This window comes from Schistocerca gregaria, chromosome 3 (assembly GCF_023897955.1).
Source record: "Schistocerca gregaria isolate iqSchGreg1 chromosome 3, iqSchGreg1.2, whole genome shotgun sequence".
NCBI lineage: Eukaryota > Metazoa > Arthropoda > Insecta > Orthoptera > Acrididae > Schistocerca > Schistocerca gregaria.
In genome coordinates this window covers 734,359,321-734,386,826 of record NC_064922.1, presented here as the reverse complement: position 1 = coordinate 734,386,826, position 27,506 = coordinate 734,359,321, and the positions used below count along the sequence as shown (strand labels likewise).

At 43.5% G+C, this 27,506-nt stretch overlaps 1 protein-coding gene across 4 annotated transcripts in view; it reads right to left on the bottom strand.

The window, feature by feature from the left end:
• LOC126353778 (spondin-1-like) overlaps positions 1-27,506 on the bottom strand; it is a 577,109-nt gene that overhangs the window by 192,633 nt on the left and 356,970 nt on the right. For all 4 annotated transcript variants that reach the window (XM_050002859.1, XM_050002861.1, XM_050002863.1 and 1 more), the window contains exons 9-10: positions 12,114-12,282; positions 3,553-3,787 (exon numbers count right to left, since the gene is read on the bottom strand). In XM_050002859.1, coding sequence (XP_049858816.1) covers positions 3,553-3,787; positions 12,114-12,282 — 404 coding nt within the window. The remainder of the gene's footprint in view (positions 1-3,552; positions 3,788-12,113; positions 12,283-27,506) is intronic.

Sequence of the window (27,506 nt, the reverse complement as noted above, 5' to 3'; positions counted from 1 at the left end):
CTCACAGCCAAAAGACTCAGTGTGGTACAAACATGTGAAGCAGGCACGTAACCATGCCACAGAGACGCACGTACTCTTGCTACAGCCCACTAGGGGTCGAGTTTGAAAGATTGTGGCTTTCCGAGTGGCGGGGTGGTGCTTCTGAAGAGCTGCCACACAAGTTGGACGTGCTGCGTCGATTGTGCATTGGCATGGCTACTAGAGAGCCATCTGTGTCTACCCTTTAACAGGAAATGCTCACAGCCAAAAGACTCAGTGTGGTACAAACATGTGAAGCAGGCACGTAACCATGCCACAGCGACGCACGTACTCTTGCTACAGCCAACTGGGGGCGAGTTTGAAAGGGTCAGATTGTGGCCTTCCGAGTGGTGGGGTGGTCAAAAAAGTTGGACGTGCTGCGACGACTGTGCAACGATGCTGGTACCAGTGCTAGTATGAACATTATCAACACCCGTAGACGAGGTTCATGACGCCCACGCAGCACAGACGATCGCCAGGACCGTCGCACTGTAACGGCAGCAGTGGCAGATCGTACATGTGCCACAGCACATATAAGAGGCCTTGAGAGACCAGACTGTCAAGATGGTCTGTTGCGAACCAACACCTCTAGCGCGTCTTCCACTCACGCCACAGCATCGACGTGCACAGCTCGACTGGTGCCGTCAGAGGATCACTTGGAAGACGGAATGGCGCTCTGTGGTCTTCAGCGATGAAAGCAGATACTGCCTGCACACAAGTGATCGAGTACGACGTCGACCTGGTGGGTTCTGTCTCGTAGAGTACATTCGTCCAAGACACAGTGGCCCCATCCCAGGACTTACTGCCTGGGGCGCGATGAGCTACAACTCTCGTTCACCTTTGGTGTTTCTGGAGGGTATACTAACCGGCGCTCGCTACGTGCAGAATGTTGTTAGACCCGCTCTTCTACCATTCATGCAGCAGGAACTTGATATACATCTACATTTATACTCCGCAAGCCACCCAACGGTGTATGGTGGAGGGCGCTTTACGTGCCACTGTCATTACCTCCCTTTCCTGTTACAGTCGCGTGTGGTTCGCGGGAAGAACGACTGCTGGAAAGCCTCCGTGAGCGCTAGAATCTCTCTAATTTTACATTCGTGTTTTCCTCGGGTGGTATAAGTAGGGGGACGCAATATGTTCGATACCTCATCCAGAAACGCATCCTCTCGAAACATGGACAGCAAGCTACACCGCGATGTAGAGCGCCTGTCTTGCAGAGTCTACCACTTGAGTTTGCTAAACATCTCCGTAACGCTATCACGCTTACCAAATAACCCTGTAACGAAACGCGCCGCTCTTCTTTGGATCTTCTCTATCTCCTCTGTTAACCCAATCTGGTACGGATCCAACACTGATGAGCAATACTCAAGCATAAGTCGAACGAGTGTTTTGTAAGCCACCTTCTTTGTTGATGGACTACATTTTCTAAAGACTCTCCCAATGAATCTCAACCTGGCACACGCCTTACCAACAATTAATTTTATATGATCATTCCACTTCAAATCGTTCCGCACACATACTCTCAGATATTTTACAGAAATAACTGCTACCAGTGGTTGTTCCGCTATCATATAATCATACAATAAAGGATCCTTCTTTCTATGTATTCGCAATACATTACATTTGTCTACGTTAAGGGTCGGTTGCCGCTGCTGCACCAAGTGCCTATCTGCTGCAGATCTTCCTGCCATTCGCTGCAATTTTCTAATGCTGCAACTTCTCTGTATACTACAGAATCATCCGCGAAAAGCCGCATGGAACTTCCGACACTATCTACTAGGTCATTTATATATATTGTGAAAAGCAATGGTCCCATAACACTCCCTTGTGGCACGCCAGAGGTTACTTTAACGTCGGCAGACGTCTCTCCATTGAGAACAACACGCTGTGTTCTGTTTGCTAAAAACTCTTCAATCCAGCCACACAACTGGTCTGATATTCTGTAGGCTCTTACTTTGTTTATCAGGCGACAGTGCGGAACTGTATCGAGCTTCTTCCGGAAGTCAAGGAAAATGGCACCTACCTGGAAGCCTGTATCTAATATTTTCTGGGTCTCATGAACAAATAAAGCGAGTTCGGTCTCACACGATAGCTGTTTCCGGAATCCATGTTGATTCCTACAGAATAGAGTCTGGGTTTCCAGAAATGATATGATATGTGAGTAGAAAACATGTTCTTAAATTGTACAACAGATTGATGTCAGAGATATAATCCTACAGTTTTGCGCATCTGCTCGACGACCCTTCTTGAAAACTGGAACTACCTGTGCTCTTTTCCAATCATTTGGAACCTTCCGTTCCTCTAGAGACTTGCGGTTCACAGCTGTTAGAAGGGGGGCAAGTTCTTTCGCGTACTCTGTGTAGAATCGAATTGGTATCCCGTCAGGTCCAGTGGACCTTCCTCTGTTGAGTGATTTCAGTTTCTTTTCTATTCCTTGGACACTTATTTCGATGTCAGCCATCTTTTCGTTCGTGCTAAACATCTCCGTAACGCTATCACGCTTACCAAATCACCCTGTGACGAAACGCGCCGCTCTACTTTGGATCTTGTCTATCTCCTCTGTCAACCCTACCTGGTACGGATCCCACACTGTGTTGTTTCAACAGGATGATGCTCGCCCACACAGTGTCCGCAAAACTCAATGTGCTCTGCAGGATGTGCAGCAACGTCTATGGCCAGCACGATCTCCGTACTTGTCTCCAATGGAGCATATGTGGGATATGATGGGACGAGAAATGACTCGTGCGATTCGTCAACCAACAACTCTTACAGAACTACGTGAACAGGTCGAGCGGGCGTGGCACAACGTATCCAGGACAGTATTCGCCATCCGCACCATCTGCTGGATGCCAGAGTCAGTGACTCCGTTGCCACCCGTGGAGGCTTCACCACATACTCATACAGACGTTTCAGCATGGGTCGATACCTGGTACCTCAGAACCGCGTATGTTGTTCGAATGGTTCAAATGGCTCTGAGCGGTATGCGACTTAACTTCTGAGATCATCAGTCGCCTAGAACTTAGAACTAATTAAATCTAACTAACCTAAGGACATCCCAAACATCCATGCCCGAGGGAGGATTCGAACCTGCGACCGTAGCGGTCGCTCGGCTCCAGACAGTAGTGCCCAGAACCGCACGGCCACTCCGGCCGGCTGCGTATGTTGTTAATCTGTAAATGTCATCATTTCATGTACTTCATATGCACTGTTGCAACAATAAATCTTGAGTGAACTGGAAACCTCTAAAAGGATGCACTAATTTTCTTTAGTTTTTTTAATTTTTATTTAATTTTTTGCTGCCGAATATTTCTAACAGGATAGATCACATTGCTAAGATTTCTGCTCGAGTGCCCTGTGTGGTTCAGGAGATAAAGTAACACGAAACTGAAAGCACCGTAGGCATGAAGGTGGTTTTTAAGCTTGAGTAACATAAGTAAACAGTAGTTCCAAAACAACTGTTAAGTAAAACTAGAGAACTGATTTCGAAAAGCATAGTCCAGGATAGAAAATGTTTGTTGACGGAGTACTCACATTTAGAAACTCTTCCTCGTCTTCAGAAGTCGTGCTGCAGTCGTCAGATTCCTTGCCGAAGCAGGTGATGGTCTGCTGCAGCTTGGGGGCGTTTCTCTGCACTTTGCACTTCTTCTGGTAGTGCGAGTGTTTGTACTGGCGGCTCCTCATCTGGGCGCCCGGGCCGCACTTGTTGCTACATGCCGACCACTCAGACCACTCAGAGAGTTCGCACTCCCACTCCTGGGGCAGGGACCTGGTGGGCGAGACAAACAAGCGTTACGGCTGCCGAGTCTTCCGTGCTGGAGCCCGTGAATAACAAGTATTCAGTTAAATTTGGCTAAAATTTCAAGATTTCTATAACTACCTTCACCAAAGCCTTCAGGGGCTAAAGGGGAGGGCCGGTAAGCCATGTTGCTCAAGTTTAGCAAAGACGATCCTTCCTCAAAATAGAGAGACTCGTGTTCCGGCTTTTTGCCCGACACTCCCTAGTTTTTATAAAAATCGAGGTCAGGGTAGATGCCGGAAAATCATATCGCAAATGATATACATCGAAAGATCGTCTAAGAACAAACATTTTCATTAGTATGATATGGGGTCCAAAGTTAATAACGCGGAATAACTGACGCTTTTGTGTTTTCATGGTATTACTAGGATACCCGTCATTCTATGTGTGTGACAAATCGAGCTTGGAGGTCCACCGGTCAAGGCATTGGACTACCGAACTGCTGGTCTGTTTTCAATTCATGGCCGTGATTTTTCTTCATTCGATTTTTTATTTATTGGTGTATATGATAATATTCTGGTAATGATTTTTTTAAATTAAGATATCGGAAAATGTGATAAATAATCAAATGAGTATACGTAATGTACTGACAGTTTTTTCAACGTGATACATCGTGCAAAAATACACCTAAAGTATACTTTAACGTACTCCTAACTGATAGTCTATTCTTGAGCGTTATCGCAAGCAGTGGGATGAAACATTTCACAGAAACTGGTGACACATGAATCTTTCTTGCACCATGCGCAAGACACGAAAAAACTTTTACCGCATTGACATTTTCCGGTGCACTGAAAAACATATCTGATTCACGTTGTTGAAAACAAACCTATCAGATATTAATTTGGATGAGCACTAAGTGGATAAAAGCACATCTTGAAAAGACAGGCGCAGTCAGTTGGTTATTGAACGACGCAGGAATTTTGATAGCATTCTCCCTATTTTGTACCTCTCTGCTCTGCTGTGATGTCACATGATCAACTACGAAATTCCTATCGTAGTCCGTCATGCATCTCAGTGAAAATAACTGTCAATGCATTGTATATAATTACTTCGTTATTAATCACTCTGGCTGACGTCTTATTTTAAAAAAAAGGTAAAGAAAGATATTTCCAAAATTAGAATATTGTCAGATACAACTAAAAAATAACGAGTTCAAAAAATGTTAAGACCAAGAATCGAACACGGGCTAGCGGTTTGGTAATTTAACGCCTTGACCGCTAACGCGCGATCTCGCTCGATTAGACGCAAGGATTGATTGGTTTCCCTAGCTATAACATGGAAACAAAAAACGGTAATAACTCTAACATTGTTAAGTTTGGACCTCATATTGTATTAATAAAAGTGTTTGTTTTTACGCGATCTATCCATTTATAGCATTGAAAATACGATTTTCGAACATCATCTTTGACATCCACTTTTTTCAACAACTAGGGAGCATGTAGCAAAATGAAGCTACAATGAAATCTAGATGTTTCGCTGCTTACAGGCGTTGATAAATATCAACGGGAACAGTTGAAAAATGTGTGCCCAGATCGGGACTCGAACCCGGGACCTCCTGCTTACATCAACGCCTGTAAGCAGCGAAAGATCTAGATTTCATTATAACTTCATTCTTCGAGAGCTGCAAGATCACCAATGATATCCGTAGAGATACCAGCTTCATACATATAGCAAAAAGTCAAAATACGCGTCCCTTTATTTTGTCGTTGCAAAACTTATTCAAAATCGGTGACCTGCATGTCAGACCCCCCCCCCCCCCCCCCCTTGTTAGCTCCTGACGGCCATAATCGATTCAGTCATCAAAAAGCTTGGGACTTTATCGGATTTAGAAGTGGTAATTTCCCCGAGAACTTTTTAGCCAAACGTTATAGCTGTCCCCAGAACTTTTAGTCTTCAACGAAGTGCACGGTGATTTGAAAAGTCTTGTCAGTTTAAAGCTATATGGCGGACCGAAACTCGAAAACGAAGTGTTTTTTTTTTTTTTTTTTTTTTTTTTTTTTTTTTTTTTTTTCCGGGCCGCGCACCAGACACTACTCGCGACCTGCTCTCATAGTTTCAATTTTGCCATTACTGTTGCCCTACACTTCGACAAACATGTAGACACCTGTGCACGTTTACGCACGGGCTACGTTTATGCACGGGGCACGTTTTCGCAGACCACCTTTCTTGCTAGAGCGCTACCGGCAATAGAAGATTAGTAATGACACACACTGAGGCGTCTCACGAACTTCACAGCACCGGCTGAGTTAACGCCTTAGCGCGAAGAACATCTTTTTGTTTTGTGCAAGGTAATAACATTTTGTAACTCAAATATTGAAGCTCCTAGGGAGCATACATTTTAGAACTGAGAATAGATAAATATATGTTCATTTACAGGAGACTATTCTACTTTAAAAGGTACACTTGGGTAATCAGAAAGCCTGAAAGTGACTACTGTAGTTCCGAAACTAATTCAAACATGGCGATGGGGCACATTTACACAGTTGAAATGGCTCTGAGCACTGTGGGACTTAACATCTATGGTCATCAGTCATCAACCCGGGCGTGGGAAGCGAGACGCTACCGCACGACCACGAGCTGCGGACATTTTTAAACAGTTCTCTGGGTCACATTTACGCAATATTTTGCATTTTCTGTCTAGCTGATACCCCTGTCAAGGAACCTTTAAGCAACAGCAGTCGCAAACGCAGTAAAAAAAATTATATATATATATATATGGAGACACAAGAAAATGAAAGCAGAAAGTGCTGGAATAATCTTTTTGAACCTAATGAACCTCAAGCACTAAAACTTAATTCTGTGAGAGCAAGGACTGATTAAGGGCAAAAATTGGCAAAGTAAGAAAAAGGGGAAAATGTGGATAGACTTACTTCTGATGTCATCTTTCCGCCAAAAAGACCGGCTCTACATGGTAATTCTCCATGCTCTCCTGTCTTCTGGCATCCTCTTCAGATCTACGTAGTGTCCGCTTGCCATGATGTCGTCTATCATCTTTTGTCTCCAATCACAAACTAGTCCTTCTGATAGGTAGATCATGTAGTTATAGAGCCATGTTTTTAAAAATTGTCTGTATAGGTGCAACGGCAGGGCAAGCCCGTATTTTTCTTCTTTTTTTTCTTAGGTTTATTGGCGTTTGGGACGTGACCATACAGTCATCTCAAGAATGGAATGTCTATTATGACGATGCGAGCGTAAGGACAACACAACACCCAATCCCCAGGCGGAGAAAATCTCCGACCCAAGTCGGTGCGGTTAACAATCCGCTGTGTTGACGCGTAGCTACTGATGCGGACGAACAGTCCCCTGTTGGGAAGAGTAGAGGCAGCCAACAAAAGCAACTAATACAAGTGACACCTTTCGACCTCGAAAGCTTGGAACAACATGGAAATGTGCTTAGACTAACACTTGAGCATAAAAACAACAGTGGTCTGTATCATTTCCATGCAAAACAGCTAGCGCCATCAGACTGTGTCATGTTACTGCTGCGCTGACAAATGCTTGAATTGCGTCAGTGGTACAACTGCAATACGAATGTGTGTCTTGGAGAGTTCGCATGCCTGTTACTACGTAAATTGTGTACAGTGACATCATGAAGAGAATTAATCCTACGAATGTGGTCTAAATACAGGATGTTAAAAAAGTCTCTCCGCAGTGCCGTTAAGATTGTTCGCCTGCCTGGGTTACTTCCCTTCAAGTGGACTCTCCCAACATTTCACTGTTACGTTTATCGTAGCCAGCGTCAGTAAAAATGAATATTCAATAAATTAATAACTTGTATCTCAGTGAGTTTCATTTCGGTATATTTACTGCGGCATACGGCACGCGCGGCTGACAATCATATGGCGCTACGGAGAGATTTTTTCAACACCCCGTATTAGGACAAAGTACCTATGTGCTGAATGTGACAATGAAATGGGGGCCAGGGATAGAGAGTTCGCGGATGTATTATGTTTCTGTTGTGGTCTTCAGTCCAGAGACTGGTTTGAAGCAGCTCTCAATGCTACACTATCCTGTGCAAGCTTCTTCATCTCCCAGTACCTACTGCAACCTACATCTGTTTAGTGTATTCATCGCTTGGTCTCCCTCTACGATTTTTGCCCTCCACGCTGCCCTCAAATACTAAATTGGTGATCCCTTGATGCCTCAGAATATGTCCTACCTACCTATTCCCTCTTCTAGTCAAGTTGTGCCACAAATTTATCTTCTCTACAATTCTATTCAGTACCCCCTCGTTAGTTATGTGATCTACCCATCTAATCTTCAGCATTCTTCTGTAGCACCACATTTAGAAAGCTTCTTGTCTAAACTATTTATCGTCCACGTTTCAATTCCATTCATGGCTACACCCCATACAAATACTTTCAGAAACGACTTCCTGACCCTTAAATTTACACTCGATGTTAACAAATTTCTCTTCTTCAGAAACGCTTTCCTTGCCATTGCCAGTCTACATTTTATATCCTCTCTACTTCGACCATCATCAGTTATTTTGCTCCCCAAATGGCAAAACTCATTTAGCACTTCAAGCGTCTCATTACCTAATCTAATTTCCGCAGCATCACCCGATTTGATTCGGCTACAGTCCATTATCCTCGTTTTCTGTCCATTCCTTTCAGCTGCTCTTCCAGGTCCTTTGCTGTCTCTGACAGATTTACAATGTCATCGGCGAACCTCAAAGTTTTTATTTCTTCTCCGTGGATTTCCTACTGAAAATTTTTCTTTTGTTTCCTTTACTGCTTGCTCAATATACAGATTGAATAATATCGGAGATAGGCTACAACCCTGTGTCACTCCCTTCCCAATCACTGCTTCCCTTTCATGCCCCTCGACTCTTAAAACTGCCATCTGGTTTCTGTACATGTTGTAAATAGCCTTTTGCTCCCTGTATTTTCCCCTGCTACCTTCAGAATATGAAACATTGTCAAAAGCTTTCTGTAAGTCTACAAATGCTAGATACGTACATTTGCGTTTCCTTAACCTATTTTCTAAGATAAGTCGTAGGGTCAGTACTGCCTCACGTGTTCCATCCTTTTTACGGAATACAAACTGATCATCCCCGAGGTCAGATTCTACCAGTTTTTCCATTCGTCTGTAAAGAATTCATGTTAGTATTTTGCAGCCGTGGCTTATTAAACTGATAGTTCGATAATTTTCACATCTGTAACACCTGCTTTCTTTGGGATTGGAATTATTATATTCTTCTTGAAGTCTGAGGATATATCGCCTGTCTCATACATATTGCTCAATAAATGGTAGAGTTTTGTTGGGCCTGGCTCTCCCAAGGCTGTCAGTAGTTTTAATGGAATGTTTTCTGCTCCCAGGGTCTTGTTTCGACAGGTCTTTCAGTGCTCTGTCAAACTCTTCATGGACTATCATATCTCTTATTTTATCTTCGTATTCATTCTCTTCCATTTCTATAATATTGTCCTCAAGAATATCGCCTTTATATAGACCCTCTATATACTCCTTCCACCTTTCTTCTTTCCCTTCTTTGCTTAGAGCTGGGCTTCCGTCTGAGCTCTTGATATTCATGGCAGTGCTTCTCTTTTCTCAAAAGGTCTCTTTAATCTTCCTGTAGGCAGTATCCATCTTACCCCTAGTGAGATAAGCCTCTACATCCTTACATTTGTTCTCTAGCCATCCCTGCTTAGCCATTTTGCACTTCCTGTCGATCTCATTTTTGAGACGTTTGTATTCCTTTTTGCCTGCTTCATTTACTGCATTTTTACATTTTCTCCTTTCATCAATTAAATTCAATGTCTCTTCTGTTACCCAAGGATTTCTACTAGCCCTCGTCATTTTACCTGCTTGATCCTCTGCTACCTTCACTATTTCATCTCTCAAAGCTACCCATTCTTCTTCTACTGTATTTCTTTCCCCCATTCTCATCAATCGTTCCCTAATATTCTCCCTAAAGCTCTCTATAACCTCTGTTTCTTTCAGTTTATCCAGGTCCCATCTCCTCAAATTCCCACCTTTTTCAGTTTCTTCAGTTTTAATCTACAGTTCATTACCAATAGACTGTGGTCAGAGTCCACATCTGCCCCTGGAAATGTCCTACAATTTAAAACCTGGTTCCTGAATGTCTGTCTTACCATTATATAATCTATCTGAAACCTGCCAATATCTCCAGGCTTCTTCCATGTATACAACCTTCTTTTATGATTCTTGAAACAAGTGTTATCTATGATTAAGTTATGCTCTGTGCAAAATTCTAGCAGGCGGCTTCCTCTTTCGTTCCTTAGCGCCATTCCATATTCACCTACTATGTTTCCTTGTCTTCCTTTTCCTACTATCGACTTCCAGTCACCCATGACAATTAAATTTTCGTCTCCCTTCACTATCTGAATAATTTCTTTTATTTCATCATACATTTCATCAATCTCTTATCCACCTGCGGAGTTAGTTGCCATATAAACTTGTACTACTGTGGTAGGGGTGGGCTTCGTATCTATCTTGGCCACAAGAATGCGTTCACTATGCTGTTTGTAGTAGCTTACCCGCACTCCTATTTTGTTATTCATTATTAAACCTACTCCTGCATTACCCCTATTTGATTTTGTGTTTATAACCCTGTATTCACCTGACCAGAAGTCTTGTTCCTCCTGCCACCGAACTTCACTAATTCCCACTATATCTAACTTTAACCTATCCATTTCCCTTTTTAAATTTTCTAACCTACGTGCTCGATTAAGGTATCTGATATTCCGCGCTCCGATCCGTAGAACGCCAGTTTTCTTTTTCCTGATAACAACGTCCTCCTGAGTAGTCCCCACCCGGAGATCCGAATGGGGGACTGTTTTATCTTCGGAATATTTTACCCAAGAGGACGCCATCATAATGTAACCATATAGTAAAGCTGCATGCACTCGGGAGAAATTACGGCTGCAGTTTCCCCTTGCTTTCAGCCGTTCGCAGTACGAGCACAGCAAGACCGTTTTGATTAGTGTTACAAGGTCAGATCAGTCAATCATCCAGACTGTTGCCCCTGCAACTACTGAAAAGTGTTGATTAGTGTTACAAGGTCAGATCAGTCAATCATCCAGACTGTTGCCCCTGCAACTACTGAAAAGGCTGCTGCCCCTCTTCAGGAACCACACGTTTGTCTGGCCTCTCAACAGATACCCCTCTGTTGTGGTTGCACCTACGGTACGGCTATCTGCATCGCTGCGGCATGCAAGCATCCCCACCAACAGTAAGGTCCATGGTTCATGGGGGGATTTTTTATTTTATAACATATCAATTCAGAAATATAACTGGAATGAAGTAGAAATACATGCCGTTTCGCTGGGCAGATATACTGACTGTGAAGGACAGGAAGAACGCGAACTTGAAGGTGACTGTTCAAGCGGTACACGACGTTCATCTCCAGAGAAACAAGTCACAGTGAATACGAACTATCTCTACCTACACAGATGAGGCCCAGTGTATTACTAGATACTGATGAGAGCATTTCACAGAACTTTTACGAAGATTGTTACAAGCGTGGCTTCATTGCTACAGCAAACCAATGAGATGCTATAAGCGCAATAAAAGTAAATCAAAGTGCAGATTAATTCTAAGGTATGTGTCTAGCAACAGGTTGAGCCGGAGCTCGTTTCAAAGGAAACAGATTGTCGCAATTACAAACTATAAAAGAGCACGTAATATTGCAATTTTATGGAGCAAGGTTGTATGGAACTACAATTCGCTGTTGGCATCTGCAAATGTGGGCACCAGAAGACTCTGAAACGGTTGTTTTGGATAATTTCAAAGCTTAAATTTATAGCTTCCAACAGGATGGGTCAACCTGCACTCTACCGTTGAAACAACAAGGGTGCTAAGAGAAAGATTCCCTGCTCGTCTCATATCTCGCAATGGCGATCAGAACTGGCCACCGAGATCGTGTGATATAGCACGAAGTGACATTTTCTTAGAGGAATGTCAAATCTTGTCTTTCTGAGCAATCCACGAACCATCCCTCAAGTTAAGGCAGAAATTAAATGTGCCCTGGGTAAAATTCAAACGGAACTTTTATCTAGAGTCGTCGAAAATTTTGTGTGCAGACGAAGCCATGGAGGACATGGTTTTTTTTCGTGTTTAATTGCAGTCTTTTTGTTTAATATTGACATAATAACACTAACAATTTTTAAGTAAACTGTGTATTTTATTGTGAAATTAAAAACTGCGTTTTTATGGCACTCCTCAAATTAAAGACTGCGCTCTTTATGGCACACCCCATATTAAGTTATAAACTGTAGACCTGAAAAGAAGATCTGTTTTATCTTTCTCAGCGCTGGTTGTAGCGGGCGCTTACTTGCAGCTGCGATGCGCCGCTGTACACGCCTTCCTGGACGTGAGCTTCTGTTTACAGCCACTGGCGTCGGACCTCTGGATATCGACGAAAGACCGCTGCCGCAGCATGTGTCCACTTCCGCAGGTCACCGAACACGGACCCCAGTCCGACCACGGTGTTGTCATGCATTCTGCAAATGAATAAAAGAATGTTGCCCACATTCAGAACAAAAGGGTTTCTATTGAAGCAGTGTATTAATTTTTTAAAGCATGTAAGTGCTCCACTTGTTAAGAAGAGGCTTGAAGCACAAGATGAGCTAATATAATCTATTAACTCGAGCATTTTACATTCTTACTTTCTATATATTTTTTCATCTCCCTTGAATCCTGTATAAACCATGGACCTTACCACATCGGTGGGATGATTTGCCCGCCTCATCGATACACATAGTGATACCGCAGGAGCAGCCACAACGGAGGGGTATTAGTTGAGAGGGCAGATAAAAGTGTGGTTCCTGAAGAGTGGTAGCAGCCTTTCCAGAACTTGAGGGGGCAATAGTCTGCACGACTGACTGATTCGGCCTTGTGTTACCAACCAAAACTGTCTTGTGCTGGAACTGCGAACTGCTTGAAAGCGAAGGGAAACTACAGCTGTAATTTTTCCCGAGAGCATGCACCGATATTGTATGGTTGTATTATGATGGCATCCTCTTGTGTAAAATATTCCGGTGGTAAAATAGTCCCCCATTCGGATCTACGGGTAGGTACTTCTCAGGAGGATCTTGTCATCAAGAGAAATAATACTGGCGTTCTGTGAATCGGAGCGTGGAAAGTTAGATCCCTTAATTGCGCTGGTAGTATTTTTTTCTTGTTGTCCCTAGTCTTCTGACTGATTTGATGCAGCCCGCAGCGAATTCCTCTTTTCTGTCAACCACTTCACCTGAGAGTAGCGTTTACAACCAACGCCCTCGTTTATTTGCTGGCTATGTTACAATCTCTTTTTTCTTTCACAGTTTTTAATCTCTACAATACCCTCTAGTACCATGGAAGTAATTCCCTGATGTTTTAACAGATGTCCTACTATCCAGTCCCTTCTTCTTATCAGTGTTTATCATATATTCCGGCCCGCAGATGTGGCCGAGCGGTTCTAGGCGCTGCCCAGGCATGTCCGATAGGGTTCAGGTCTGGAGAACATGCTGGCCACTCTAGATGAGCGATGTCGTTATCCTAAAGGAAGTCATTCACAAGATGTGCACGATGGGGGCGCGAATTGTTATCCATGAAGACAAATGGCTCGCCATTATGCTGCCAATATGGTTGCACTATCGGTCGGAGGATGGCATTCACGTATCGTACAGCTGTTATGGGGCCTTCCATGACCGCCAGCGGCGTCCGTCGGCTCCACATAATGCCACCCCAATACAGCAGGGAACCTCCACCTTGCTGCACTCGCTGGACATGTGTCTAAGGCGTTCAGTCTGACCGAGCTGCCTCCAAACACGTCTCCGGCGATTGTCTGGTCTCATCGGTGAAGAAAATGTGATGCCAATCCTGAGCGGTCCATTCGGAATGTTGTTGGGCCCATCTGTACCGCGCTGCATTGTGTCGTGGTTGCAAAGATGGTCCCCGCCATGGAAGTCAGGAGCGAATGGCGTATCATTCAGCACAGTTTGAGTCTTAACACGACGTCCTGTGGCTGCACGAAAAGCATTATTCAACAAGGTGCCGTTGCTGTCAGGGTTCCTCCGAACCATAATCCGTAGTTAGCGGTCACCCACTGCAGTAGTAGCCCTTGGGCGACTTGAGCGAGGCATGTCATCGACAGGTCCTGTCTCTCTGTGTCTCCTCCATGCCAGAACAACATCGCTTTTGTTCACTCCGAGACTCCTGGACACATCCCTTGTTGAGAGCCCTTCTTGGCACAAAGTAACAATGCGGACGCGATCGAACCGCGGTATTGACCGTCTAGCCATGGTTGAACTATAGACAACATGAGCCGTGTACCTCCTTCCTGGTGGAATGACTGGAACCGATCGGCTATCGGACCCCCTCCGTCTAATAGGCGCTGCTCATGTGTGGTTTTTTACATCTTTGGGCGGGTTTAGTGACATGTGTGAACAGTCAAAGGGACTCTGTCTGTGATGCAATATCCACTCAACGTCTAGCTTCGGGAGTTCTGGGAACCGGGGTGATGCAAACCTTTTTTTGATGTGTGTAATACAGGTAATTGCACTTCCAAAGAAAGCAGGTGCTGGCAGATATGAATATTACCGAACTATCAGCTTAATAAGTCACGATTTCCTTATAGAAGAAGGAGAAAACTGGCACAGAACGTCGGAGAAGATCAGTTTGGATTCCAGAGAATTGTAGGAACACGTGACACAATATTGACTCTTGACTTATCTTAGAAGATAGGTTAAGGAAAGACAAATCTACGTTTATAGTACTTTCAGAATTAGTAAATGCTTTTGACAATACTCTCTTTGAAATGCAGAATGTAGCATGGGTAAAAAACAGAGGGAGCGAAAAACTGTTTACAACTCGCACAGAAACTAGACAGTAGTTATAATAGGCGAGGGCCATGAAAGTGAAGCAGTGGTTGAGAAGAGCGTGAGAGAGGACTGTAGCCTGTCGCCCATGTTATTCAGTCAGTACACTGAGCATGATCAGTAAAGAAAACCAAAGAAAAATTTGGAGTAGGAACTAAAGTTCAGGGGAAAGAAATCAAAACTTTGACGTTTGACGATGACACTGTAATTCTGAGAGAGACAGCAAGACAAGGAACATCAGTTGATTGAGATGAACAATGTCTTGAAAGATAATTATGAGATGAACATCAACAAAAGCAAGACAAGGATAGTGGAATCTAATCGAATGAAATTAGTTGATACTGATGGTATTAGATTGGGAAGCGAAGCACTTAAAGTAGTAGATGAGTTTTGTTATATGGGCAGAAAAATAACTGATAGTTGCCCAAGTAGAGAGGATATAAAATGCAGACTGGCAAAGACAGGAAAAGTACTTCTGAAAAAGTACTTCTGAAGTGCATCGAATATAGATTATGTGTTAGGAACTCTTTTGTGAAAGTATTTGAATGGGGTGTAGCCATGTATGGAAGTGAAACATGGACAATAAATGGTTTAGACAAGAAGAGAACAGAGGCTTCTGAAACGTAGCTCTACACAAGAATGTTGAAAATTAAATGAGTAGATCATGCAAATAATGAGGAGCTATTGAACAGAATTGGGGGCACAATCTGACTAGAAGAAGCGATTAGTTGATAGGGCATATTCTGAGACATTTAAGGGATCAACTTTATAAAAAAAATGAGTAAACGAAAAGTAATCACGAAAGTTTTAGGTCCAAATTATGCTGACAAGTAACACAGAGATTAAGAGTTAATTATAAAACTGGAAATTAAAAAAATGCAGAATAAACTGAATGGGTATATTAAAAAAATGGAACCAACCCAATCAACTACACAGGTTATGGAACTCTTCGAAAACTACAGTAAAGCTACAGTCGAGACGGCATTAGAAGGTCTCTGATAGCTCGCAGAACTGTTGCCAGCTTTCAACTAAGAAACGTAAACGACTGCAGGCGGAAAAAAGGACCTCTACAGAGCTCCGGCAACACGGAGGCGTTGTCATGGAGATGTTCAGAAACTCGCGTGAAGTGATTCGTTGAGCTATGTACGATGCTGCCACATCCAGTGCATTGCAACAGTCAGGGTTCAACTTACGCCGTCTCGGCTACAAAACTGAAACAATAAAATGGATCGGTGGGCCTGAATGAAGGAGGAGTAATACAACTTGACATACCAGGCACGAATATTATTAGGCAGAAATTTGACCACTGGACAGTTGCCGTGTTAGAAAAACTCAAGAAGACTGGAAAAACTTGGCTTGATGAACGGAAAAGGTCCCATTCTGGGATAATGGAGCTAATATCGGCACAAAGAAGATCTAAAACAAAAATTCGAAAAATTGCCTTCTTGTATATCGTGTGGTCCAATAGGGCCCAAACGTGAATAATAATAACGATGCTTTACATTAATCGGCTCAAAGAAGAGCTAAAACAAAACTTCGAAAATTTTCCTTGTTGTATATCGTGTGGTCCAGTAGGGCCCAAACGTGAATAATAATAATGATAATTTACATTAACTGTATACGGGGTGAGTCAGGCACAAAGATACATGCTTTGAGGGGTGATAGTATTTGTGGAAGAACAAAAATTTTCGAATGAACATATACCATTTTATTAACTGTTTCCAACATACAACTGTTTGAAAATCACGTGTGTCATTCGAATGGCCTTCTTCACCAGCACTCACATGCGAATACAACCAAGCGACGTCAGGCTATACAGTGCTCTCTTTACTGACAATACCTGTAGGTTATTTTTCTGAAACCACACTTTTTTTCCGCATACACATTGACTTAGTGGGCCTGCTGCTTCCAGCTGTAGGGTTCCGATATCTCTTCACAGAAGTTGACTTGTACACCAGTTGGGCTGATGCTACTCCTGTTACGGACATTTTGATGGAAACAACAGCCATATCATTTCTTAGTACATGGAGCTTCTCGCTCGTATTTTACAGGCGTGTGCTCAAGTAAAGGTCCCTGTGAATTAGCTCAGATCAATACAGCAGCTGTCTACAGGAGCTGTAAAATGCATTGTAGTTGACGATGGACTTGCTGAACATTTTTACTGAGGAAATTTACACTATTAAACGAAACATTAGATAATATTGTTTCACTTACTATCACGTGCATTTTTCCTGCCCCCATTGTTTTCATTAGTTCCTCGTAAACTGTCAATAACAGGACAAATTATCGTATGACGCTTTTTTCAGATCAGTGCTCAAAGCATGTACCTTTCCTCCTCACTTACGCTGTATAAAAAACTGTTGACTAGATAAACTATTTAACTTTAAGGTTCTTGAATTAAACGAAAAATAAAATAAAAGATGACACAACAATGTGAAGATCTCAAAGTACTACACATTCAATGAATCTCGAGAGACTGCAATGGGAACTAGAATGAGGATTAACGTCAGGCCTTCTGTATGCTCGTTCAGAGCGGGTATGTAATGAAGGTGTTTGGTGAGCTGTAAGTGTGGAGATGAGGATAGGTGCTGAAGTGGATGGGAGGAGGGAAAAAGGTGGGATTTGGGGAGGGGGAACATGTTCTTGAAGGATAGGGAAGGAAGAGTTAGAGTCGATGGGATAGATAAATATCCTGGCGGATTTCGTTGTCTGGGAGAGGGAGTCGATTGAAGGTTCATTGGGGGAGGATATAGTAAATGTATGTATGTAGGTGTAGGGGGACACTTTGGGATTATTTGACAGAGCATGATTGGGTCCGACGGTAATGAAATGCTTTCTATGAAGTATCTACACTACTGGCCATTAAAATTGCTACACCACGAAGATGACGTGCTACAGACGTGAAATTTAACCGACAGGAAGAAGATGCTGTGATATGCAAATGATAAGCTTTTCAGAGCATTCACACAAGGTTGGCGCCGGTGGCGACACCTACACATGCTGACTTGAGGAAAGTTTCCAACCGATTTCTCATACAAAAACAGCAGTTGACCGGCGTTGCCTGGTGAAACGTTGTTGTGATGCCTCATGTAAGGAGGAGAAATGCGTACCATCACGTTTCCGACTTTCATAAAGGTCGGATTGTAGCCATTGCGATTGCGGTTATTGTATCGCAACATAGCTGCTCGCGTTGGTCGCGATGCAATGACTGTTAGCAGAATATGGAATCGGTAGGTTCAGGAGGGTAATACGAAACGCCGTACTGGATCCCAACGGCCTCTTATCACTAGCAGTCGAGATGACAGACATCTTTTCCACCACGTCTCGATCCCTGAGTCAACAGATGTGGACGTTTGCAAGACAACAACCATCTGCACGAACACTTCGACGATGTTTGCAGCAGCATGGACAATCAGCTCGGAGGCCATGGCTGCGGTTACCCTTGACGCTGCATCACAGACAGGAGCGCCTGCGATGGTGTACTCAACGACGAACCTGGGTGCACGAATGGCAAAACATAACTTTTTTTCGGATGAATCCAGGTTCTGTTTACAGCATCATGATGGTCGCATCCGTGTTTGGCGACATCGCGGTGAACGCACATTGGAAGCGTCTATTCGTCATCGCCATACTGCCTTTCACCCGGCCTGTTGGTATGGGGTGCCATTGGTTACACGTCTCGGTCACCTCTTGTTCGCATTGATGGCACTTTGAACAGTGGACGTTACATTTGAGATGTGTTACGACACGTGGCTCTACCCTTAATTCGATCCCTGCGAAACGCTACATTTCAGCAGGATAATGCTCGACCGCATGTTGCAGGTCCTGTATGAGTCTTTCTGGATACAGAAAATGTTTGACTGCTGCCTTGGCCAGCACATTATCCAGATCTCCCACCAATTGAAAACGCCTGGTCAATGGTGGCCGAGCAACTGGCTAGTCACAACATGCCAGTCGCTACTCTTGATGAACTGTGGTATAGTGTTGAAGCTGCATTGGCAGCTGTACCTGTACACGCCATCCAAGCTCTGTTTGACTCAATGCCCAGGCGTATCTAGGCCGTTATTACGGCCAGAGGTGGTTGTTCTGGGTACTGATTTCTTAGGATCTATGCACCCAAATTGCGTGAAAATGTAATCACATGTCAGTTCTAGTACAATATATTTGTCCAATGAATACCCGTTTATCATCTGTATTTCTTCTTGATGTAGCAATTTTAATGGCCTGTAGCGTATCTTAGACTTTAGTGTAGGCTGACTGACCCTGTGTTTGTCATCAAAATAATTGCTAATGAAACGCGATAACTGGTTTCTTTGATGTTATAGAGTGCAGAGGCCCAGTGGTATTGCACTGCATTCGCATCCAGAAGTACAGCGGTTCAAGTACTCGTCCGACATACAAATATAAGTTTCTTGTGGTTTCCCTAAACTGCTTAAGGTAAATGGCAGAATAGTTCCTCAGAAAGGAAAACGGCCGATTTCGCTCCGTATTCTTTTCCAATCCGAGCTTTGTGCTCTGTCTCTGATTACCTCGTCGTCGACGAGACATTAACCCACTATACCCAACTCTTCCTTCTATGCTGTTTTTCGCTGTAAAATGTGAAACTGAAACAGATATGTTGGGAGTTTGTTATTTGCATTTCTGCAATTTGTACGTACTATAGAGGTCTTAGACGGTAAGCGACAATTTTGAGTCGCTTATTATTCGCGTGCAGTCTTTGATCAGAATAGCTGTGCCGCTGGAAGATGTGCTTCTTTTTGTCATCGCTGCTGGACAGCGAGGAGCGCGAAAGTTCTATCGTTAGTGCAACAGTGAGACAGAGGCCGAGTAAAGGATTTGTGGCAACGCAGACGTAAAGTTAAGTGCATCTGTGTTTAAGTAGAATAATTTGTGTTTGAATACTGTAAAACAGAGGAGATGGATTTGATTAGTGATTTAGATTGAAAAAAAATATGAAGAGAATGAAGGTAATATTATTTTTATTGGCACTGCAGTCGCGAGTAGTTAGAATCATTGTTAAATGAGACATCTATATCAGGGACGTTTAGATTTCTCACTAAAGGTTCACTATAAGGTTTTTTCATGTTTATTAATGATTTGTCTAACATTTGTGACAGTAAGAATTTGGCATCAATGCGGCCCTTTGTTAATGTTAATGAGTGTTGTAACGTGAATTTAATGCAAGTAATAATATATCAGATAATTTAAAAACAGTTGTTAAAGTAATATTTTTCCTAAGAGCAATGTCCACATCCTTGATCCAAGTTAATTTTTTTAAGCGTGTCTCACTCAATGATGCAGGAAAAGGAAAGGCCGCAAAAGAATGCGTTCCATCCCATTGTAAACATACAAATTGACCCACGTAATTTCATTGCAGTAGTTGACTCTGTATCTCCAGTTACAGTGATTTGTGATTCAGCATTTAATAAATGCAATGGGTATAATTTTTGCCCTATATTCGCATTACAAAAGACTAAAGCTAGATGAGCTGATTCTGGAAAAGCAGTAGATGTAAAGCTATCGACACACTTAAAAATTACTAAACATGGTCACACACTTTATACCAATTTTTGGTTAGTCCCACTTGTAACTACTGAAGTTATGCTAAGTATGGATTTCTTGACAGAATACAAAGCGATTTTGTACTTTAAAGACTCTTATATTCTATTACACAACAATATCGCGCAAGTTGCATTACAGTTTCAGCAGATCATTTCAATGGATGGACAGGAAATAAACAGATTAGAGATTTTTTTCACACACAAAGAATAGACAATGGTATACATAATTTTTCATTGACACATCTTTTCCTACAGACAATGCAGATGAAGAATCTAATTTCGACGTTTCAGAGGCAATCAAATCCAAGGTAGACAATTGTGAAGCAGCAATAGACGAAGACAGACAACAGTTACCAGAAGTTTTACAATCGCATTTACATGTTGTTGACAATGTATCTGGTACTATGCGAGGGTTTGTGTATGAAGACAAGCATCATAAGACTTTTGTTTCAAAGCATTACTCAGTATCTTTTATTTATAGAGACAAAGTGAAAGAAGAATCGGAATACATGGTCACATAAGGCTTTACTGAACCGGCAGCAAGTCCGTATATCAGCCCATTACACATGGTTCCCAAAAAAAGACAAATTGTTGGGGTTTGTGTTAGATTCACGACAGACAGACCACAGACACTTGATGAATTGTTACAAAACTTCCATGGAGTAACAGAATTTTCGACATTAGCTTTAAAGTCTGGATTTTGGCAAATATAGCTTCACCTCAATTGTTGTAAGTACACTGCTTCCTTATGCTTTGGTAATTATTATCAATTCTGCAAATTACCTTTCTGCTTTACCACATCAGCAGCAGCTTTCATTCATGGTATGAATACCGTTTTTCTATTTGATTTAAAAGAAACGATCACAACATTTGTATACGACATATTTATTGCAGAAGCAACTTGGCATAAACACAGCAGTACATCGAATGCACTAGTGGATACATTCTCATGCCAGGGTTTTACAGTCAATCCACGTAAATAAGAGTTTGGAAAATCACCTATTAAGTTTTTAGGCCACATCGTGTCTGTTGACAGAATGAACCTGACCCAGATAAACTTCAAGCTATCTGAGACATCAGTATACCCATCATTAAAAAACAACTGCAAAATTGTTTGGCCTCATCAGTTTTTTAAGCGTTTCATTCATTTTATGGCTTTGGATATACAATAATTTGTCAGCTAAGTGGTAAAAACTCAAATTGGTTCTGGAATGATCAGGCACTAATCGAATTTCTGAATTCGAAACGTGTTTTATTGAATGCTCTTGTATTATCATACCAAGATCTTTCCATAAATTCACGTATTGCAACAGATAGCTCCAAAACGGCCCTTGAGGTTCATCTCTACCAGGAAACAGAAGGAAATGGAGTGATAGTCTAAAAAAGTATTGCTCTGACAGTTCTGTACTTTCCTCAGCAGGAAGAAATTATTCTATTACAGAACTCGTAGCATTATCAGTCGTCTGGGCTTTTACAAAATTTCGTTATTTCTTGTATGATAAACATACGAAAGTGTAACCAAGCCACTATGGATTCATTTCCTCATATCCGTTAAATTTCACATTATCGTCTGGGACGATGGAAACTTTGGCTACAGAATTCAATTTTACTGTAATCGATATTCCAGGCACACAAAACGTAGCCGCTGACGGTTTCTAAAACTTCAGTCTTCTTTACATCCAACAATTTGCGTTTGAAAACTTTGTGTCCTCTGCATTAAAAGATATTGCCAAAGAACGGGATAAGGATCCAGTGTGGAAGAAAATCAGACTTCATTACTTGGTAAGGAATCATATCCTTTTCAAACGTTTAAAACCAGACAGTTATACTTGGCTTCTCTGCTCATTACGGAACAAGAAAGTGTCTCCTCATACTTCTAGAGCAATAAAGGTTTGTCGTACGTATCTGTTGCAGTGGACCTGACATCCAAATTTGTTTCCTTTACGCCACTTCGCAGAGCTACAGCTATAGCTGTTTCAACTGCATTAACTAAAACTTTTTTACCACTCGTAGGATAATTAGAAAAGGTTATATCTGACAATGGACCACAATTTCGTTCCGCAACTTGGACACGTACAATGTACAGCAGAAAGATTAAACTCATTTTTATTTCCAGGTACTACACTTCCGCCAAACCTTGTGAAAGAATAATGAAAGAGACACGAAAACTAAGTAGACTTTATCACCATAAACAGCAAACTGAATAGAACAGATATATTCAGATTTTTCAGAACAAATTAATTCAATTTCTAATCATTCAACATTGCTCTCGCCACCTTTAGTTCTGAAGAATAAATATCCACTGGGAAATAAAAGAACTTATTTCTTTTCCCACGACACGGTGTTTACGTCATCATGAATTAATTGACATTGCAATTACTGCTGTAAAAAGGCAGCTGGGAAGAGAAAAATGCTACGAAAGAAAGTATGTCACATTAGTAAATTCGAGGCTGGACAAAAAGTTTCAACTCTAGCACATCCATTTTCTTGTAAAGCAAAGAACAGCTGTCAGAAATTTGCATTACTTCATAACGGTCCATTTCGGATTCAGCGACTTCCACATATCAATACAGTACATCCTGATACATTCAGAACGAAAGCTTTCATCATGTCACCAATATAAAACCACTCACTGAATAATTATTTGACTTTCTGTTCCCTAATGATGACAAAAACACACCAAAGTATAACATGTATTTCTTTTTCTTTTGACATCAACATTTTGTGCATAGTTAGTAGTTAAGCTTTATCTACAGGTTTTCTTTAATTCACATGTATGTGTACATAACAATACTAAATGGATTTGCCTCATATATTACTATAAATATAAGCCATTCCGTACGTTTATTTTCACTGTGTCATGACTTTTATGTAATACACTCCTGGAAATGGAAAAAAGAACACATTGACACCGGTGTGTCAGACCCACCATACTTGCTCTGGACACTGCGAGAGGGCTGTACAAGCAATTATCACACGCACGGCACAGCGGACACACCAGGAACCGCGTTGTTGCCCGTCGAATGGCGCTAGCTGCGCAGCATTTGTGCACCGCCGCCGTCAGTGTCAGCCAGTTTGCCGTGGCATACGGAGCTCCATCGCAGTCTTTAACACTGGTAGCATGCCGCGACAGCGTGGACGTGAACCGTATGTGCAGTTGACGGACTTTGAGCGAGGGCATATAGTGGGCATGCGGGAGGCCGGGTGGACGTACCGCCGAATTGCTCAACACGTGAGGCATGAGGTCTCCACAGTACATCGATGTTGTCGCCAGTGGTCGGCGGAAGGTGCACGTGCCGGTCGACCTGGGACCGGACCGCAGCGACGCACGGATGCACGCCAAGACCGTAGGATCCTACGCAGTGCCGTAGGGGACCGCACCTCCACTTCCCAGCAAATTAGGGACACTGTTGCTCCTGGGGTATCGGCGAGGACCATTCGCAACCGTCTCCATGAAGCTGGGCTACGGTCCCGCACACCGTTAGGCCGTCTTCCGCTCACGCCCCAACATCGTGCAGGCCGCCTCCAGTGGTGTCGCGACAGGCGTGAATGGAGGGACGAATGGAGACGTGTCGTCTTCAGCGATGAGAGTCGCCTCTACCTTGGTGCCAATGATGGTCGTATGCGTGTTTGGCGCCGTGCAGGTGAGCGCCACAATCAGGACTGCATACGACCGAGGCACACAGGGCCAACACCCGGCATCATGGTGTGGGGAGCGATCTCCTACATTGGCCGTACACCTCTGGTGATCGTCGAGGGGACACTGAATAGTGCACAGTACATCCAAACCGTCATCGAACCCATCGTTCTACCATTCCTAGACCGGCAAGGGAACTTGCTGTTCCAACAGGACAATGCACGTCCGCATGTATCCCGTGCCACCCAACGTGCTCTAGAAGGTGTAAGTCAACTACCCTGGCCAGCAAGATCTCCGGATCTGTCCCCCATTGAGCATGTTTGGGACTGGATGAAGCGTCGTCTCACGCGGTCTGCACGTCCAGCACGAACGCTGGTCCAACTGAGGCGCCAGGTGGAAATGGCATGGCAAGCCGTTCCACAGGACTACATCCAGCATCTCTACGATCGTCTCCATGGGAGAATAGCAGCCTGCATTGCTGCGAAAGGTGGATATACACTGTACTAGTGCCGAAATTGTGCATGCTCTGTTGCCTGTGTCTATGTGCCTGTGGTTCTGTCAGTGTGATCATGTGATGTATGTGACCCCAGGAATGTGTCAATAAAGTTTCCCCTTCCTGGGACAATGAATTCACGGTGTTCTTATTTCAATTTCCAGGAGTGTAGATACAACGATTATTACAGAAAATATACAATGTCATGTTCTAAGATAACTGACTCAGATATTTACAATCCATCATTGAACAAGCAAAGCTTAGGTAAAAGAAGACAGCAACGATTTTTTTTTGTCGAAGACAAAGGGATCACAGAAGATAAAAGCAATATGAGAAACAACAACACAGAATTTTGCACGTCATAATGCATTTTCTCTTACAGGATAATGTACAGAAGTATGCAATAAAGCATTCCAGATAGTAATGATAAAACAACGAGCGTGTACATATTTGCTGAGGTGAAACATGTACTGTCAATAATCAGAGCAGATATTTAATTTCAACGTCTTGCACTGAGATAATCTAACACTGGGATATAACCAGGGTTTCTTCTGGTGCTGCATATTAAGTGAAGAGTTAAGCATTAGTTGTATATGAAGTAAGTGAAGCAATGATTTACGATTTTTTTATAATGAGCATTTGTTGAGATAATAAGAAGTGTGGATAGCGAACTTTTTTATGATTATAACGTAGACGTTTATGATTTATGATATGAGGTATGGCATATTAATGTTAGGGATTACATGATGATTTTACACTTGATGATGCCTTGTTGATTGTGTTTTGGTGTGTTTCTCTTATGAGTAGTGTTTCTAATGGTTTGCGACAAGGTGTTGCAAAATGACAATATGAGTCAAAACTTACAGGAAGATAAACACTTTGTTTCAATAATATGCATTTTTTTCGCTTTGTGAACAGCAGTGTGGGGTTTGAAGTATGACAGAAACACCGGAGGAAAGTTCCCACCTCCAGAAACAAACCGTGGTCAAATGCAGGCGTGAATGACAGGATCAGACCACATATGGAGCACCAGGCAGTGGTCAGCACCACAGGAGATGGCGACAATGGACCCGGACGAGATATGGAACATCATCAACAACCTAAGATCTCATGGATCGCGCCTCACCGGAGCAGATCTGACATGGAACACTGGACGGCGGTGATCTCTACAAGAGACTGCTGCAGCGGGAACTGACACAATATGGAACTCCAGAATCAGGGTGGGATTGTCAGGAGCACGTCTCACGGACACGGACTGAATACGAAACATCGGTGGCTGACACTGCCCCGAGAGACAGCCGTGGCGACCGCTGACGGCGTAATGAACGCCTGCAGCGGCTTGCTTTGTCATCATCTCGAAGCTGCAACTTCGTTCGGTTGAAGGGTCAGCAGATCTAGCTGCTTGTCCTTATTCTTACTGTGGTTTGATTTTCGGTTCACCGCGTCTTCGTTTGTTTCTTCTGGTTTGACACTCTTCTTATTCCTTCCTCTTGCTGACTGAGCAGCGTTGCTACTCTCGTATCAAGTCCGGCCATCTTGTTGTCTCTTGGCAGTGAATCTGGTTTCCCAGATTCCTAATGAGAGGGTTCGTGGATCTTCTCGTGTCGGCTTAGAAGTGTCTCGCCGACTGCTTGAATCTGTCCTTCAGCTTCGGCACGTCCGTTAGCCGATGTAGTTCGGCCATGCTGAAATCACGCGGAAGATGTAGTGCCAGTCTCAGGCACCTGTTCTGGATCTTCTGGAGACTGCTGATGTGAGCCTCGGGGGCATTCCCCCACACCACGGCGGCGTATTCCAGCGCGGGCCTGATAAATGCCAGATACAACGTCTTTCCGCAGTGTGGAGACAGTGTGGTCGTGGGATTGAGAAAGGGGTATAGGAGGCGCATCTGCCACACGCCTTACCTTGTATTGAGTCAGCCATAGTGCCAGTAGTGTCAGTGTCGCCCTAACCGCCGTCTACTTCACGTCTGCTGTATTAACTGTATCTTTCTTACTTGTCACTTCTTCTTCCGTGTGTTTTTGCTTTTAGGAAGCGATAGTAATAGTGTTCCATAGATTTCGTGTTTGTTTTGAATACAGTCAGAGAGAGTCCCTTTAGTCAACCATAGTGCCAGTAGTGCTAGTGTTTGTTTTCAATACAGTCCAGAGACAGGTAGTGCTATTTTCATTGTTTTCTACAATAAGTGGCTAGCAATCACAGTTCAGTCAATAATCAGCCGCCTTTAGTGAATTAGCAGTCTAGTTAAAAGTTGATTTAGTCTCTTCAGTAATTTGATTCCTTAGGATGGATAGGATGCGTGACTGCTGTGTACGGACGCAGGAGGAGCTGGCTACTCTTCGCGAACAGCTGAGCGTGTTGATGGCTTCGGTCAGCCGTCTTCAGGCTGCTGCCTCTGAGTGTAGCGGCAGTGGGGAGTCTGGTGCGTCGCAAGGTACACCCCAGGTATTACATGCTTCGCCCACTGTTCCTGCTGTCGAGACATCTTCGCGGGTACCGGGCGCGGTTGGGCCACCCTCTCCCCAAGGGGAGTGGCGGGTTCAGCGGCGTTCGCGGAGCACGAGACGGAGGGTAAATGTGGAGGCTAGCCGTGTGACATCACCCGCTCTGCCTGTGAGTGGACATGTGGCTGCTCCTTCAGCAAGGTCCGAGCAGGCACACGGGGGGAGGGGTCTATTAGTTATTGGGAGCTCCAACGTTAGGCGGGTGATGGAGCCCCTTAAAGAAATAGCTGAAAGGTCAAGGAAGAAGGCCAGTGTTCACTCTGTCTGCTTGCAGGGGGGTCTCATCCGAGATGTGGAGGAGGCCCTACAGGCGGCGATAGAAGGCACTGGGTGCACCCGACTGCAAATTGTTGCTCATGTCGGCACCAATAACTCCTGCCGTCTGGGTTCAGAGGTCATCCTCAGTTCGTACAGGCGGTTGGCGGAATTGGTGAAGGCGGAAAGCCTCGCTCGCGGGGAGGAATCAGAGGTAACTATTTGTAGTATCGTTCCCATAACCGATCGCATTCCTCTGGTTTGGAGCCAAGTGGAAGGCTTAAACCAGAGGCTCAGACGATTCTGCGGAGAGCTGGGGTGCAAATTTCTCGACCTCCGCTATCGGGTGGAGAAATGTAGGGTCCCCCTGAATAGGTCAGGCGTGCACTACACGCCGGAAGCGGCTACAAGGGTAG